The sequence below is a fragment of the Rhinoderma darwinii genome, chromosome 7 (assembly GCF_050947455.1).
Source record: "Rhinoderma darwinii isolate aRhiDar2 chromosome 7, aRhiDar2.hap1, whole genome shotgun sequence".
Lineage (NCBI taxonomy): Eukaryota > Metazoa > Chordata > Amphibia > Anura > Rhinodermatidae > Rhinoderma > Rhinoderma darwinii.
Window position 1 is genome coordinate 27,042,265 of NC_134693.1, and position 18,145 is coordinate 27,060,409.

Below are 18,145 nucleotides of genomic sequence, written 5' to 3' on the forward strand. Positions count from 1 at the left end.
TGGTATATAAATATTCCGTTTTATTCAAGAAGTTGTATATACAGATAATCTATTAAAAGGACTTAGACTGCTCCATTCAGGTACATTGCCCAAAATTTAACAAAGGTTTCTGGCTTGTAACCAGCGATGCCAGCAGGTACCTGGAAAGAAACAAAAAGCATGTGTTACGGCTGGATTCACACATTCAGATTTGATGCTAGAAGTGGATACATAGATGAGAAGGGAAGGCGCTGTTCATCTGGTAGTCTAGTGGTGGTAACGGCACGGGGGCTCGGTTAGCATTGTTCCCTTGCAGCACTGGGGGCCCCGAGTTCAGAATCCAAGGACAACATCTGCATGGAGCTTGTATGTTTTCATTTATGCATGGGTTTCCTCCCACACTCAAAATACATACAAGTAGGAAATTTAGATTGTGAGCCCAATGGGGACATTGAGCGAGGACAACCTCTGTACAGGGCTGTAGACTATGTTGGTGCTATATGTAACAAAGAAAGAAATATTGTAGGTTGTAAGCTCTTCAGGTTGCTTTTGATGGTTTGAATGGTGGGAAAGAAAGAGTTTTAACTGTTGGGGGTAGCAAGTCTTAAAAAGTCACTGATGCCAGGAGCAGAGAACGGTTTTATGAGGCCTGGAGATTACATGTGGGGGAGACTAGGGCAGAGACATATGGAGGGCACAGGTTGTGGACCACCTTGTATGTCATGGTTAGTATTTTCAAATAAATTTGCTGGGTAATGGGTAGCCAGTGGAGGGACTGGCAAAGGGGGAGGCAGTAGAAGAACAAGGGGAGAGGTAGATTAACCTGGTGGGAGTGTTGAGGATGAATTGGAGAAGCGCAAAAGTGTTGGATGCAAAACCACAGGGAAGAATGTTGCAGTAGTCTAGGAGGGAGATACTGAGGGTATGTACCAGCGTTTTTGTTGACTCAGGGTTCTGGAAGAGTGCATTTGAGAAATATTTTTTGAGGTGGAAGCAGCGGGAGGTTGTAAGGGTTTGAATGTGTGGTCTAAAGGAAAGGGCGAAATCAAAAGGTAGCGCGAGGCAGCAGATGTGCGAGACTGGGGAAAATGTGGAGGCAATAACTGACTGATAGTTCTCTTTCGGCTACATTCACACGAACGCAGCCAGTCTCAGACGTGAAAATGCCGTTTTAGTCTATGGGGATGCCTGGTATCGCATCCCGCAGAGCACGGATGCCCCTTGGACGTGAAAAACAGCCGTTTTTCACGACCGAGATGCGCAAAGCTTGTCAATCTAACCCTAGTGTATATTTACACTGTGCGGTTTTGCCACGCGTCCGAAACTACACCGGAAAAACCCACGTGATTTCCATGCTAACTGCAGAACAGGTCAAACCGCACTGTGTGAATACACCCTTATACAAGCTGGAAAACAACTGGTCAACCATTGCAGCCCATTTTGTCTCAAATACAGATGTTGAATTTACTTTCTAGATGAAGTGAAGTACAATAATATAAAAAAACATTGCAATATTGTATCTTCAGGGCTCTGCAATCATGGCCGACTCCTGCTTGTATCTATTGCCTGACCAAAACAGGTATGTGGGCAGAACTACATTTCTCCTTTTAATGCCCTTTTCACACGGTTGTATTTCTTTTGGAGAGGTTTCCCTTCTTCCCTCCGTTGGGGTCCACTCCTACATGACACAGCTGTGTGGAGAAGCCCTAATGCTCAGGTTTGATTCTACTGAGGTAATTACTGAAGCATTTACTCAGTACCTGCTACATTTCAAGTGGTTTTAATTTTAAGAATATTCAGCCTGCCTTCAAATGTATTGAGGCTACTTACCAAAACCACTTTCCTCTTCATTTTTGGCTTAAATGCCACCGTGTCATATAGTGCTTGGTCTCCCTCCATCCAGACAATGTTCTTAATGCCATCGTTAGATTCTAAATCCAACGTATTCAGCTGCAGCACCATGAAATGAAACAATTGCCCATCAGTGCCAACGCTCTGTACTACAATCGGTTGTGGCAAAGTCTTCACATCATCCTGGAAAAACAAAAAACACTGATATTTCCGGTATAGATGCCATGCTGCTTAAATGAAAGCTCAGTATAGAAGTGCAGGCTGGAAATGCTGAAATAGAGTAAAGATAATCCTATAAAATATGCCAATGAACTCTGTACCAGACACACAGTATTGACTTGACAAGGCGGAGGGATACGGTATGCGTACAGACTTTAAACCGATGTAAAACAATCCTGACAGTGCTATGAGGGACTTACCCCAAAGAGGATCCTGGCTTTGGCTGCAGCACCCCCAAAAGCGATCATTAGCATTTTAGCTCTCAACTGGTCTGGAAGGCATTTTGCTCTGGTGCTACACGGTTCAGTGAGGTATACGGTGTGCGGGTGGGAGTATGGGAACCCATCTTTAAAACCTGCGACAGAGATGCAAAATGATATTACAAAACAAAAACAATAAGAAAAATCATCAACAGCTCAAGGCTAAATCTGCAGCCAGAACGGACACCGGTCACTTGGTTTTTGGTGCTCGTTTTTAGCTCAAATGCGTGATAAAATATTAGCGTTCCCCGTGCACTGAATGGTCTACATTTATTATGCCGTTTAAGCGTAAACTGCTGCAAAAAAGGTCACAAATGGTGACGTGCCACAAATTTGCCGTAACATTTGAGACTTCTTGTCACTAACCAAATTTGGAAAGTGACAAGACAATTGAGTGTGGTCTCCAAGGAGAAGCATTGTAGGTCACATTTATTAAGAAAAACAGGTGAAAATAGCATAAATGTTGGTGCAAATCTGCTCATAACGAGCATAGATTTGATTTTCTGACTTAATTATTTTAAAATGCAACAAATTTATTGAGAGGAGCACTTTTGAACAAATTTAGCGCAAATCACCCCAACTATATTCTTTACATAGACTGGCGTAAAATATGCTCGTCTTCGTATATGTCGGGCAATATCCGTAAACATAAGGTCAGACTTAGTAGTCAAATATAAGCTGCACCCAATATGTGAGATATCCACCTAAATATATATATATCTCCTGACTTATGAGCCATACGAAAATCTTCGATGTATGCGACTGTATGCCATACATCTATAGGATCCCAGGTTTAAAAAAACCTATACATCATGGTATACCAGTTTTTTGTGGTGGCCAACTGTATAGAAAAGAGGAGAAGGCTTCACTTTCTTGTACAGTGCTCATATAGGTCCTCAATGAATCAGAATATCAAAAAGTTAATTTATTTCAGTAATTCAATTCAAAAAGTCAAACTCATGTAGATTCATTACACACAGAGGGATCTATTTCCAGCATTTTTTTCTAACGTTGATGATTATGGTAACAGTTAATGAAAACCAAAATGTAGTGTCTCAAAACTAGACTATATAAGCCCAATTTTAAAAATGATTTTTAATACCGAATTGTAGGTCTACTGAAAAGTATGTCCAGTATCTGCCCTCAATACTTGGTCGGGGTCCGACTCTGCATGAATTACTGCATCAATGCGGCGTGGCATGGGGGCGATCAGCCTGTGGCACTGCTGAGGTGTTATAAATGCGGCCTGGCATGGAGACGATCAGCCTGTGGCACTGCTGAGGTGTTATCAATGCGGTGTGGCATGGAGGCGATCAGCCTGTGACACTTCTGAGGTGTTGCCCATGTTGCTTTGATAGCGGCCTTCAGCTCGTCTGCATTGTTGGGTCTGGTGTCTCATCTTCCTCTTGACAATACCATATAGATTCTCTATGGGGTTTAGGTCAGGCGAGTTTGCTGGCCAATCAAGCGCAGTGATACTGTGGTTATTACACCAGGTATTGGTACTTTTGGCAGTGTGGGCAGGTGCCAAGTCCTGCTGGAAAATGAAATCCGCATCTCCATAAAGCTTGTCAGCAGAGGGAGGCATGAAGTGTTGGGAAATGTCCTGCTAGACGCTGCGCTGACTCTGGACTTGATAGAACACAGTGGCCCAACACCAGCAGATGACACGGCCCCCAAACCATCACTGACCGTGGAAACTCCACACTGGACCGCAAGACACTTGAATTGATGCCTCTCCACTCTTCCTCCAGACTCTGGGACTTTGACTTCCAAATGAAATGCAAAATTTACTTTAATCTGAAACCAGGACTGTGGACACTGAGCAGCAGGCCAATCCTTTTTCTCAATAGCCCAGGTGAGACGCTTCGGACGTGGTCTCTGCGTCATGAGTGGCTTGACACAAGGAATGCGACAGTTGTAGCCCTTGTCCTGGATACGTCTGCGTGTGGCGACTCTTGAAGCACTGACTCCAGCCGCACTTGTGAATCTACCCCAGATTCTTGAATGGCCTATTTACAATCCTTTCAAGGCTGCGGTTATCCCTGCAACTTTTTCTACCACACTTTTTCCTTCCACTCCACTTCCCATTAATATGCTCAGATACAGCACTCTGCTGAAGAAGCTGGCTGTTCACAACATCCTTTTGTGACTTCCCCCTCCTTGTGGAGGGCGTCAATGACTGTCTTCTGGACAACTGTTAAGTCAGCAGTCTTCCCCATGATTGTGTAGCCTACCAAACCAGACTATTGGACCATGTAAAGGCTTAGGAAACATTTGCAGGTATTTTGTGTTGATTCGCTGATTAGGGTGTGACACCGGGAGTCTACAATCTTCAACTTCTACCCAATATTAAAATTTTCTGAGACACTAAATTTTGGGTTTTCATTAACGGTTAGCCATAATCTTCAACAGTAAAAGAAAAAAATGCTGTAAATAGATCCCTCTGTGTAATAAATCTATATAATGTATGAGTTTCACTTTTTGAATTTAATTACTGAAATAACTTTTTGATGATATTCTAATTCATTGAGAAGGACCAGTATTCCTGCCCGGCCAATGCCAGAAGAACTTTTGTTGACGCCTCCAAGGTCTCTAGACTTGTTCAGCCTATGCCCTGGGAGTATTTACTGGCAAATGTACACAGCGAACGTGGTGTGAACATAGCCTCAGTTCTGATGGGTCAATGAAAAACGCAGTGGGGCTCCACCAGACCTTCCGTGCAAGACTGTATACAGCAAGTTTTGGGCTGAGCTCCTGTAGTAGACTAACAACCATGTGTTTATAGGCCTGAGGGGAGATCTTGGTGAGAATTACATTACTTTCTTTTCATGTATCACCATTCCACATATAAACTAATTAGCAATTCATTGATCACCTATATCATTTAGATACTTGTAAACATTGACTTCATGTAGATCAATAGCAGGAGACAGTGGATAAAGAGAGTCCAAAACGTGCGGCTCGGTGGCTTGGATTTCACTGGAGGAAGCCAGAGGTTCTAGTGGGGTCTTGGCGCTCATCAGTAAACCATTAGAACCCCTGACGTGGTAAATCGTGGAGTCTGCAAAATAGAAAAACTGACTCATTAAGGGAAGGTCTGGTGCAATAACACCCAAAACAAGTCAGTCCTGTAAAGATGTTATATAGAGGTAGGATGTACAAGTTATCAGATGAAGGCCAAATGACCAAAAGGGTTTTTACTGTCCGCAAATACATATCCGATGGCTACGGATACACAACCGTAGCCGTCCACAGTTGTGGCAGCGCCCATAGACTTCTATGGGCGAGCCCATGCCGCAATTGCAGGCAAGAATAGGACATATCCTATATTTTGCGGATTATTTCTAAGGGAAGGACACACATCTGTAAATATACGGAAAGGCGTCCGTGGCCAATAAAAATGAACGGGTCTGAAATTTCAGCCGTAATTATGGATGAAAACTAGTGTCGTGCGCCTGGGGCTGGTTTGTGTTACAGCCCCTACACCTGGACCCTTCTACTGAACCCAACTTAGATCACCGTAGAGTCAGTTAATTTACGTAGAAACACGGGGACGGGTGTTGCAAGGATTAATCGTTATAGGATTTATAGATGGCGCTTACCTTTATGCCAATAAGTTGCCAACTTCCAATTCTCCACAAATGTCCTCTGTGAAAGTGAAGGATATGTACAGTTCTGCGTTTGGCACAAGTGCAGGAGACTTTGCAGCAGCTTTGGGCTTTAACAAGCAAGAGAAATAAATTGACTATTAACATTTTTCTACTTTCTGGGTTGCTGCTTTTTTTTTTTTTTCTTAAATTAAAATGTTAGATATCAAATACATAGACTACGTGCAGATATTGGGACATGCGGTTATTTGAAATAAACACCACAGTAATGTCAATCGTGATTAAAGGGGTTGTCCATGCACAGACAACGGATGACCTATCCACAGCATAGCTCATCAGTATATGATCGGTGGGTGTGCGACACCCAGACCCCGCACCGATCTGCTGCTTCCAGGCACCGGATGTTCATGCCAGAAGCACATGGCTCCGATCACGGAATTGCGGCCGAGATGCCGTCCTGCAGATCTGCTCCTAATCAAGTAAATAGGAGCAGAGTTACGGTTCTGCAGCACGGCCGCTATGCAATGTACAGAGCCAACTGCTTCTGAATACTGCATACCATCCGGCGCCCTGCGGCAGCTGACCTGTGTGGGGCCCCCACCAATCATATACTGATGACCTATCCTATGCATAGGTCATCAGTTGTCTATGCCTGGACAACCCCTTTAAATGTAGGTCAATAAAAAAAAAAAAAAGTTCTACAATTTAAGAAAAAAATATATGTCTGTCCTCCTGTGCATTTCTCTCATGTTTATTATTTTCCCAGTGGAGTAATTATGCAGATTCTTGCCACACACCCACACAATATGGGAACCCAGTCTAACCAGTTCCCGACTGCCCAGTGTCATTTGATGGCGGGCGCTGCAGGTCCCAAGTCTACGGTGACGTTGCTGTAGAAAAGGCTTATGAGCGCTCCGGTGGGTGCGCATTCTCTAAGCAGAAGTTGTTACTAACAGCTCCTGTACTTAAAAGCAGCTTCCTGTATCTGGCCGGGATCAGATGAACATCCGATCCCGTCCTATTTAACCCTTTGATTGCTGCGGTCCGTGACATGTTCAAAGGGGACTCCCCTCTTCGATTTCCGGTGACGCGATCGGAGACTGGGGGAACTCTGCAGTCAGCCCTGGGGACCCAAACGGGACCCCAGGGCTGTCTTTGAGTATGCCTGCTGTTAGGGCACGCCATGTCATAGTGACACAGTATAATGTATTAGCATACAGGAGTATGCGAACACGTCATAAGTATAAAAAAGTGGTAATAAAGTTATCCCTCCATCGGGTTAAAAAAAAAAAATGGAACCAATAAATAAATACATTTTTACAATAAAATAACATTTTATTGCCCATACATTACATAAAAAACTACACATATTCGGTATCTACACGACCGTAATAACCTGAAGAATTAACTTAACAGGTTTTTTACGGTTAAACTTTAAAAAAAATAAAAAACACACAATGCTGAAAATTGCTTTCTTCTATATTAACGCTGCAAAAATAAAAATTACACACTAATTTATTTTACCCCTAAACTGCGCAGGAAAAAAACAAAACTATTTCTACCGGATAAAACAAGACCTCAGCCACATCATGACTGCTGATAGGCAGAGGCAAGATTTTTTTTTAGCTTGTCATTAAAGGGGTTTTCCCATCAAGAACATTTATGGCATAGCCACAGGATATGGCAAAAAGGTCAGTTAGATGCGGGTCCCACCTCTGGGACCCGCATCTATCTCTAGAACGGGGCCCCCTAAACCTTTTTTTAACGTACAACATGAAGGGCCCGTACGGGTGCAAATCGGCCGTGAAAAATGTCAGTTTTTCTTGGCCAATTTGTCACCGTTCGTGTGAATAAGCCTTTAAAATTGCTGACGCCTCCTAAATGCCCCCTCCGTCTTCTTTACATCCTCAATTTTTTTCGCTCAATTATCCTTGTTTGAGGGAACCGGTTTACCGGGAATTTTTGGTGTCTTCCACTCACCAGTATTCCTCTCTCTCTCGTATTTCATCGGTGGTGCTCCATAAGCAGGCATTGGAAATAGCGTTGTGCACCAGTTCCTCATAATTGGGGAATGTATAGGCCGGGTCTTCACACAGGTTCACTATCCTCTGCGGTAATCCTTCCAATAACTTGGACTTGGTCAGCCATAGTGCCTGCTTTACACCTGAATACAGAGATGGGCAGAAGAGGTGACTCCACAAAGAATCTTATATGGGCCAGTTCACACATTTAGGATTTGAGGCTCCTATTAAGCCCTGCCTTCATTAGGCCCCTAGGCTGCCATGTCAACCATTGGCACCCCAAAAGTCACATTGCAGGAGGCACATGGGGTGCCGCTCCCTCTTATGGATTTGATGCCAAGGTCACTATTGAAGGGGTTAAACTGGCGGGATCCCGCTCATTGAAGTCAAGTGGCGGCTTTAACATACAGCAGAAACGCACAGGCTCAGCTCGCTCCATACTTTTCCTCCTAGCCTCCTCCGCACATACACAGCGAATGTCAGGAAGAGGTTAACATTTTCGGCATGGGAATTCAGAGTATGCTGCAGATTTCACCTTTTTCTATGTAGAAGGGGTGACATCTGCTACGAGGGTGGGTCTCCTAACTATGCTACAGTAGGAATGAAATGCAGACACTGACACACGATCCCCAGCAATCAGCTGTAACTAAAGGGCTCAATTCCCCTGCAGCGCCACCACAGGAGAAATTAAGTATTACATACTAACAAATCACATTTACTATTGTTGTTGCGCTAAAATTCTGGCCCAAGTTGCGCCTCATTTTCCCTATTGATTTGCACCAGTAGAGCGTTCTTATCAGCAGTGCATTAATTCTTTAGGGGCATCACCAGATGTGACTATTAGTAATGTTGGGGTTACACGCGGATTACAGACGTGCACAGGTGTCGCGACCTCCACACCTTTCCAGTTGTGCAACTCTTTAGGAGACGTGAATGACAAACTTTGCACAGATGTTTCCCATTCACCATTATTGGCAATGGTGCACTAAACCTGTACCCAACTGCACCAGTCACAGCACATCCCCCACATGCTGCATACAGGGCACAGTGACCTTTCATTGAGGGGTCACTCAGGGTGTTCAGCCCCCGTCATACCTCCCAGCAGCCGGCACTTGGGGCTGAAGACGTAAGAGGGCTGCTCTTTGTACAGCGCCATCTCCTGTGCGGGCGGGGAGCGATAATACTGCGGGTTCCAATCCATCCTCCATTCGGGGAAATTGGGCCGCGCCAGCCAGGGAACATAGTAACAAAGATCGCCATAAGTGATTCGCTCCAGGCCCGGGATCTCCAGCGGCTCCTTCCTCTGCCGAGGCTGCACCTGCTTCCTGCTGCGACTGGCGCTCACGCTCAGGCACCGGAGACCGGTTCTCCGAGCACAGGGCAGGCCGGCCGCTGACACGGAATGAGTGAGCATGGAGGCCGCCATCTTGGCACGCTAGGAATGATGGGTAGTGTCCTGTCAATACTTGAGGCGCAGTCTGTATCCGGTGTGAGTACAGTGCGGGGGGCCGGGGCCCTGCTACAATTATTTTTGGGCGCCGCTTCTTATTGCGAATATCACGTGGGGCGATGTAAATGATTTCTTTATACAATTTACAACAATCTTCTACAGGCAAAAAAAAATCTGATTATTCCTTTAATCTGGCATCAATGTGGCATAGGTGCCGGATTATGAAATATTCTGGTTTATCACATGGCCATATAAACATAAAGAAACTCCAAAAGAAAATGTTATGTTTCCTGTTATCACTTTGATTTTTAACCCCTTGAGGACACCGCATTTGTTTTAATTTCGGCATGACTGCGTTTGTAGAGCCATAACGTTTTCATTTACAGCGAATCTACATCGCTGTATTGGGGTAAGTTCACACTTAGCGTAAATACTGCAGATTTTCCACAACGGACGTCGCTGCAGGAAAATATGCAGCATAATACAGTAGCAGCAAAGGGGATATGAACAAGTCTCATCCACACGCTGCGGAAATGATGAGCGGAAAAAAACGCGGTGCAGTTTTTTTTTATCCGCAGGATGTCAATTGTATTTGCGTAATCGCTGCTTTTTTGCTGCAGGTTTTCCCCATTGAATTGAATGGGGAAGTAAAACCTGCAACAAATAGCAGATGTGGCGATGGAGAAAAGCTGCGATTCTGCGAAAAAAATCGCAACTCGGGTACAAAAAACAGCAATTCCACAATCGTTTTTTGCGTTTCGTTTATATGGCATTATCTATGCGGTACAAACGATATGTTAACTTTTTTCTGCCGGTCAATACGATTACGGCGATACCAAACTTATACAGTGTTTTTTATGTCTTACTACTTTTCAACAATAAGGGATCGCGTTTTTTCCGGACGGAATTTCGGACGGAAAAAGCGCAGCAGAATAAAGTAGCAGTATAGTGGATGAGACTCAACAAATCTCATCCACACGCTGCATAAAAATTCAGAGCAGAAATTGACTTGCGGTGCGTATATTTCGTACCGCAGCATGTCAATTCCCGCTGAGTGGCCAGAATTGCTGCGTTTTTCAGAGGAGACGTCACCATCTCCCAGCATTGTGAAAAACACAGCAAAAGTCGCACCATTTTCTGCCGTAAAAAACGCAGGAAATGGGTCATTTTTTCCGCAGCGGAATGTCTGCATTTTTCAATGGGATTGCTGCAGAAATTCTGCTGTGTGTGGACAAGCCCTAAAAATACTTTTTCATCCATAACGTTTTCATTTTTCCGTCCACAGAGGCTGTTTTTCATGGAGCACGCTTTAGTTTTTTTGATGCCATTTTGGAGTACATACGACTTTATGATAATTCCATTTTTTTAGGCGGCGGGATGAGCAGTAAACAGCAATTGTGGCAATGTTCAATGTTTCCTTTTTTTTTTTTTACAGCGTTCACGCTGCGGGATAAATAACACATTCGTTTTATAGTGCGGGTCGTTACAGTTGCGGTGATACCAATTATGTGTAGTTTTTATTTATTTATTTTATATAATAAAGCTTTTTTTATGGGAATAATGACTTTTTGTGTTTATTTTTTATATTTGTAAACATTTTATTAACTTATTTTTTTTTTTTAGCATGTTTTTAGTTCCTACTAGTGCACACTTATGTAGTTCAGGGTATTATTTCTGTCAGTACGACTCTAACAGGGCCCAATAGGAGTACCAAGATGGCAGACCTGGGGCCTAACCCTTGCTGCCATAAAAAACCCATTGGCACCCTGCGATCGCGTCGTGGGGGCGCCGATGGGGTGACGGAGGAAGCCTTCTCCTACTGTCTTACCGCTTAGATTCTGTGGTCACATCTGAGGAGTTTCATTTGATGAAGTTTCTGTGTTTTATTCTACAGGTTATGAACAACAATAAACATGACTGGATGTCACAGAAACCGGTGGAACCAACTTCTGCTCAGTGCTGTGGAAGTGGCTGCTCCCCCTGTATATATGATCTGTATCAGGCGGAGCTGGAATTGTGGGAGAAAGCGAAAGAAAGAGATGATCCCAACCTTCTACGAAAAATAAAAGTAGAGGTAAGGCTGGATTCACACGAACGTGTATTGCGTCCGAGCGGGCCGCGTGGTTTTCACGCGCCACGCACAGACCAATACAAGTCTATGGGGCAGTACAGACAGTCCGTGCTTTTTGCGCAGCGTTCGTCCGCTGCGCAAAAAGCGCGACATGGTCAATATCTCGGCGTATTTTGCGCATCACGCACCCATTGAAGTCAATGGGTGCGTGAAAACCACGCAGGTCGCACGGAAGCACTTCCGTGCGAACTGCCTGTTTCGCGCACCAGCTGTCAAAAGGATGAATGTAAACAGAAAAGCACCACGTGCTTTTCTGTTTACAAACATCCGAATGGCGTGTCATAATGATGGCGGCTGCGCGAAAAGCACGCAGCCGCGCATCATATGATGCTGCCGCACGGAGCAGGCAAGTGGCTTTTGCGCAGGCAAAACGCCACGTGTTTTGCGTGCGCAAAAACGCCACGCACGTCTGAATCAGCCCTAAGTCATTGTTTTGTCACTTGGTAAACAAGTTACATGGTAGCACAGACCCCACAAAAAACGTATCAAACTAAAATAAATCAGACATCTTCATTGGATAAAATGGCCACGATGTTTATTTAGGGGTAACATAAATAATAATTAAAATAACCATACATTGAAATCATGAAAACGAATAAAATATCAATATTAAACCAATAAAATACTAAAACCCAATTGACAAACATCGCGACAAGAAGGGACGCGAAAAACATTACGGAGAGATGGAGGGCCAGCGTCGGTCCAATTCTTCCAAAACGAACTGCTTGACCACGACGGAACCGCTTCTTTTATGGCCCATTTTCCCGCCTTAGAAATTCAAATGTCCAATCAGCTGATCACAGGAGAGAATCTGCCTGGAGATAGAAAGTTCTGGAACCTGCTCATGCAACTGCATAACTGACCCACGTCCAATCAGCTGGTACCAAAGACTAATTTGCCTGGATACAGAAACATCTGGAATCGGCTCGTGCCAACAGCACAGCTTACATAGGGGACTCCAGTATGGTAAGTACCATTCTACAATATAGGAGAGGGGAGGGAAAACATACCAACAAAAACACAAACCACACCATATAGAAACGTTGGGGGTTCGTGCAACCATGTGTCCCCCAAGCAATAGCTTGGGGGGCTCCTGTCATTACTTTTATATAGCTTGTAATATACTCCAGAGCTGAATTCACAATTCTGCTAATAGTTATTGGAAACTGTCCACTAGCTTGTTGTTAGACAGCTTTGCTGAGCTTCTGTAATGCAGTAGGGACAGTTAATTTTTCCTCTATCAGATTACTGTTCAGTGCCTACAGAAAAATCGCCAGAGCAAGCTCCGTGCAGACGCTGATCCAACAAGGATTGCTAGGAGATTTCAGCTCTGAAGTCTGCATAATGGTGAATGCAGTTATGCACAATAATACAGGCTGGAGCAATAGGAGATAAGTAATTCAAGGTATTGATCATTATCCCACAGAACCACAATGTACTGCTGAGTTCAGACACATTTACCGAGTTGAAGCTGTACTCCGTGGAGCAAGAGACAGATGACACCAGCCGCTACAGATTTCAGCTCCCATCTGGGGCGAGTTTGGGACTAAAGTTGGGCCAACATCTTGTAGTAAGGTATCATGTACCCTGACTCGCATTTTACTTGTTGACAGATGTATTGTCTCTTCTTTACACACAGGCGGCAGCCATTTTGTGAGGTAAATATTTGTATAAATGAAACATTTATTCACTAGGAACTATGACATTCCTGATGCACATCATGGCGACTATTGAAAATTGAATTGGCATACTTCAGTCGACCCACAAAATTGCCATCTCTACCGGGAAAATCTCCCAACGTACACGTTAAACGTAGGCTGTGACGATGCCTTTACATGGCTTCTGTCACCATAGAGCTTAATGCTTATATACATTTAAATGTAAACGTCATGAACTCTCATGACCCTGTTCATGACTGATACCATTCTAGTCTATAAGTGATGGATGCCAGTGTTAGGCATCCATGTAACGCATACGTTGCCCATGGACTATAATGGTATACGTTGATCGTATATGTCATGAAAGGCTATTGAACAGCCCATCATGTATATATTAAATGTATACCTCTAACGTTTGCCATACATTGGCAAATGTCTTCCATAGGCGCGTTATAAATTTTTTTGCGGGATCCCTCGGGATGTAAAAGCTATTCCGTCCTCCAAAAAGGAGGTAAACTGACTTATACCAGCCTGACGAAGGCCAAAAGGACACTCTTTTGACCTCCCTTGGGCTAAAGAAGCCCTATGGACCCATTTAAAGTGTACGCCGGGAGCTTTCTTGTTGTACATACTAAACGTAGGGCTGAAACATAGTGTGCACAGACCCTTAGGAGCACAAGCTTTATGTTAAATATTGTTCATAAGCCCTCTTGTCCAATTAGAAGCAGTGGGATGGGGTCACATGTCAGCTCCTTTCAAATGTACAGACTTAAACTTACAAGGGAGGGGGTCTCCATTTGGTAGGTGCAGGTTCCTCCTATATCTTTTTCTAGTGAACCTCCAGCCAAAACTCAAACTTGCCTGTTCATCGGATATGCAGTCTTCTTCTGTGCTCCAGATGTTTCCTGTATTTGGTTTCTGAGACAGGAAGTAGCTGTCTGACAGCTATACTAACTAGCATTGGGCTGGTTTCTCTGTCACCCAGTCACCCAAAGGATCCTACCCCTCCCTTTCTCAATTTTCTTTAGCAGTCAACCTCTGTCAGACATCTTCCCCACCCCTCCCATTGTGCAGAGACATGCTTGATTTATTATGTCTAGAGCCTTCACTGTCATTCATAGCTTAAAGGGTTACAATGTTTTGTTTTTCTTGGTTGCATTTCAGTACATGCCTAAAAAAAGTTGTTACTTTTTTGTTTTCATAGAGGGATAATAAATGGAGTGGAAATCCAAAGAGCATACACCCCCATTAGTTCCATAGATGTGAACGGCCATTTTGAAGTTTTAGTGAAGGTAAATGTATTTTAAAACCAATGAATTCGGGTTCATTAAAAAAAACTGTTTACCTACTAGATCCACAGGATATGTCATAAATGTCTATTAGAAGCAGGTCCCGCCCTGGTCAGGTGGCTGCCGCATCCAGGAGGAGAATGAATGAATGAAGAGGTGGCCGCACAGCTCTCGGCATTCACTTCTATAAAAGTTATGGAAACAGCCAAACGTAGAAATCTATCTGTACATTCTCCACCCGGATGCAGCGGCCACCTCATCGGGCGTGTCGGTGGACTGGTCCCTACAAAGGTGACGGTTCTAGAGATGGGATCTGTGTTTATCAGACAGTTATCTTATATCAACTGGGGAAATCCTGTGGATATGCCATAAATGTCTGTGATGGGAAAGTATTCAAAAAAATAATATAATTCACATATATGAATGTACTGGTGAAAATATGTAAGGAACAAGCGGCCATATTACCGTGTTGTACGGATCTGTAATACACCACCTGTAATTGGCTCATACTGTATCTCCCTGTACGTCTGAATTTGGAGGTTTTTTCACGCAGGATCCACCTGTTAGAGACGCGCAGGACGCACTGTCACTGAACCGGTCAGTGCCGCTGACCTGGCGGATACAGGTTTTAGCGCAAGATACAGCTGCTCTGTATACAGAATAAAAGGAGCTGTATCTCAAAAAGTAAAAATAATTTTTAATAAAAAGTGATTAGAAAGTTGCACCAAACACACTGGTACACACGCATATATATATATACTTAATTTTTTTTTTTAAAAGGTGTACATAGCCTTTAAATAGTGCTAATGGGGTGTAGGCAATAATCCCACTGAATAACACTACAGTAAGCGTAACCCCAGCCTGAAATGAACGATAACAGGGAATAATAGATGACCATTTATCTGAAGAGCATATAAAGACTTTTGTTTTATGTCCCTTCTTATGCCATCATCAACTTCTGTAGTGGAAATAATTGCCTTTTAGTAAAACAGAATATCATTTATATAATACACCTATCTAGGGTTGGGTTATGCGCTTCAATTTTACGTGTGATTCAATTAATTCTGTCAAGGGGTGTAACAAGTAACTATGGGACCTATAGCTAAAGTTGGACTGAAGCTCCAGGTTGCCATGTCCACCTCCAGCAATGTATCGATCATGAAATGCATGTGATTTTTTTCGTCTCTGTCCCATGTATCTTTTGTTCCTTTTCTCGGTCCAACAATCTGCATTGAGTTCTCCACTGCCACCTCTACTCTTCTAAAAGGGCTTCTTGTTGCAGGTTTATGAGCACGGCTTGATGTCGCAGTATATAAAATGCTGGAGACAAGGAGACCGTATAGCATGGAGGGGACCATTTGGAGGTTTCCTATACAAACCAAATAAGGTCAGTGTTAACGGATACGCACACTTTCATTGCTCCAATGCATCTAACAAGATAAAGCAACTTTCCAAATAGTCTTTATTTTGTGTATACAAATTCAGACCTATGTATCTCCATGGGTGAAGGCCGCTCCTTTTTCTAGCTACCTTACAGGTAGTAGAAGCAGCGGAAGAAAGGGATTAACAGACAAACAGAGGTTTTTTTTTTGTAGTCTGTAACCTTGAGGACGAGTTTTTCTATCTGCAGGCTCTATCTGAGTATTCCCTGACCTCAGCTCCAGAGGGAGCAGGGACTAGCCGCTGAATACAGATAGAAGAGATCCTACTCCCCTATCTCTCTCACACACATACACAGAAGCAGCAACAGCATGGAAGACATTATAGAGAAGTAATGAGTAGTGTTGTTGTGAATCCAGGACTGGGGTTAGATAGTAGAACATTTAGTAGAAGCATCAGCAGTGTATTATGTGTCTCTCTGCCTCTGTTTCTCTTTGCAGCTCCCTCCTCCACCTTCCCTCTCCATAGACATCTGTGGGCAGCAACTGTACCCTGCTCTCTCAGTGAAAATGACAATCGGTCTTCATCTCTGCCTCACTAAAGACAGATTTTACCAGTGAATAATCAGTGCATGAGGCAGGGGAGGGGGAAGAGGCAAATGATAAGTGGAGAAAGAAGCATTTTTATGTAAAAAGGACACATTACAACGTTTCTTATCTAGCTTTGTACTATTGATTTATGATTTTTTTTTTATCAACCCGTTAGTGACCGCCAATACGCCTTTTCACGGCGGCCACTAACGGGCTTTATTCTGATGATTAAGGCTTTTCACGGCACTGCATCAGAATAAAGTAAACGGAGCAGGGAGCCGTCAAATCTCCCTGCTCTCAGCTGCCAGACGTAGCTGAGGGCTGGGGGCGTCCCTGCTCTGCCGGGTGAGATCGATATTAGTATCGATCTCACCCGTTTAACCCTTCAGATGCGGTGCGCAATAGCGTGCACCGAATCTGAGTGGTTTTGGAGAGAGGGAGGGAGCTCCCTCTCATCCCACTGACACCCGGCGATAAGATCGCCGAGTGTCTGCGATGGCAGCCGGGGGCCTAATAAAGGCCCCCAGGTCTGCCTGTAGCGAATGCCTGCTAGATCATGCCGCAGGCATGACCTAGCAGATGCCTGTCCGTGTTAAACGGACAGGCAGTAATACACTGCAATACAAAAGTATTGCAGTGTATTATAATAGCGATCGGAGAATCACATATTAAAGTCCCCTAGTGGGACTAGTAAAAAAAAAAAGTTTAGTAAAGTTAATAAAAGAAAAACCCACTTTCTCCACTTACAAACTGCTTTAGTATTAAAAAACCAAAATAAAGTAAAAAAGTTACACATATTTGGTATCGCCGCGTCCGTAACGACCCCGACTATAAAGCTATTACATTACTTCCATAACTGGAAAACACTAAGGGACTATTTGCAAAGACTAACACGGGTAAACACAACAGTGCTCAGGCAATGAAGGGACGGGGCCCTTATAGTCCAGGGTGAGTATGGGCTAATTACAGATTTTCTACATGTGCGCACGCTGGCCCTTTAAGACCGGGCACGAGTGTGCAAGCGCACTCTACAGGACACTGCAGAACGAAGCGGAAGTGAGCGCTGGCGTCTTTTGAGTAGGGTATGCGACCCAGCGCTCACAGATCCATGGCTGCGGCCGTCGGGGGGGGGGGGGGTGAGGTGAGTAATCCCGACGGTCCGTGGCCATGGACGAAACAACCGTATTATGTAATGCCCTTATAAAGTTTTTATGAGATTAGAAAAATGTGGCTGCTTTCTTCCAGAAACAGTGCCACTGTTGTCCTTGCACTGTGTCTGGTATTGCAATACCAGACACAGCCCATCGACAATAGTGGCACTGTTTCTAGGAGAAAGCAGCCATGTTTTTCTAATCTCATAGAACCCCTTTATATTGATATGTGCTCTAAATCTGGTCTTAAAGTGCTTGTCTCTGCTTCACTTAGCATGGGGAGCTACTTCTGCTGTGTTCGGGAACAGGTATAGCCCCAATGCTGCCAATCTTGACCCATGTGACAGACAATGAAGAGGATGAGACCTTCATAACACTGGTGGTCTGTGCTCGCAATTTCCAAAATGTTTATATGAAGAACTTTTTGAAGGAGCAATCAAGATACTGGAATGTCAGAATATTCTATGTCCTGAGCCAAGTGAGTATGGAGTATAAGGTAACATTTCAACCACTCCAAAAAATGTCTACCATTATCTTGGTTGAAGGATCCAGTCT

General features: G+C 43.9%; 2 protein-coding genes across 5 annotated transcripts in view; one reads left to right on the forward strand and one right to left on the reverse strand.

The window, feature by feature from the left end:
- MRPL37 (mitochondrial ribosomal protein L37) lies at nt 1-9,400 on the reverse strand. Its single transcript, XM_075833024.1, has 7 exons — nt 9,037-9,400; nt 7,901-8,084; nt 5,915-6,030; nt 5,188-5,373; nt 2,250-2,404; nt 1,810-2,013; nt 1-140 (listed from the first exon to the last, which is right to left on the reverse strand). Exons 1-7 carry the CDS (start codon nt 9,365-9,367, stop codon nt 63-65), a joined length of 1,254 nt encoding a protein of 417 aa, XP_075689139.1. The 5' UTR covers nt 9,368-9,400; the 3' UTR covers nt 1-62.
- The window catches only part of CYB5RL (cytochrome b5 reductase like), an 11,934-nt gene continuing 2,892 nt past the window's right edge, over nt 9,104-18,145 (forward strand). The window contains exons 1-6 of one of the 4 annotated variants that reach the window (XM_075833025.1): nt 9,104-9,430; nt 11,286-11,465; nt 12,949-13,097; nt 14,385-14,472; nt 15,752-15,856; nt 17,865-18,068. In XM_075833025.1, the coding sequence (XP_075689140.1) occupies nt 9,344-9,430; nt 11,286-11,465; nt 12,949-13,097; nt 14,385-14,472; nt 15,752-15,856; nt 17,865-18,068 (813 nt within the window). In that variant the 5' untranslated portion in view covers nt 9,104-9,343. The other 3 variants (XM_075833027.1, XM_075833026.1, XM_075833028.1) reach the window with 3 other exon arrangements.

Coding starts and splice junctions, on each gene's coding strand:
- MRPL37 (XM_075833024.1), bottom strand. CDS start 9,367: ATGGCGGCCTCCATGCTCACTCATTCCGTGTCAGCGGCCGGCCTGCCC. Junction 8,085..9,036: donor CAAGTGCCGGCTGCTGGGAG/GTATGACGGGGG, acceptor CTCTGTATTCAG/GTGTAAAGCAGGCACTATGG. Junction 2,014..2,249: donor AAGCCAGGATCCTCTTTGGG/GTAAGTCCCTCA, acceptor TTGTTTTTCCAG/GATGATGTGAAGACTTTGCC.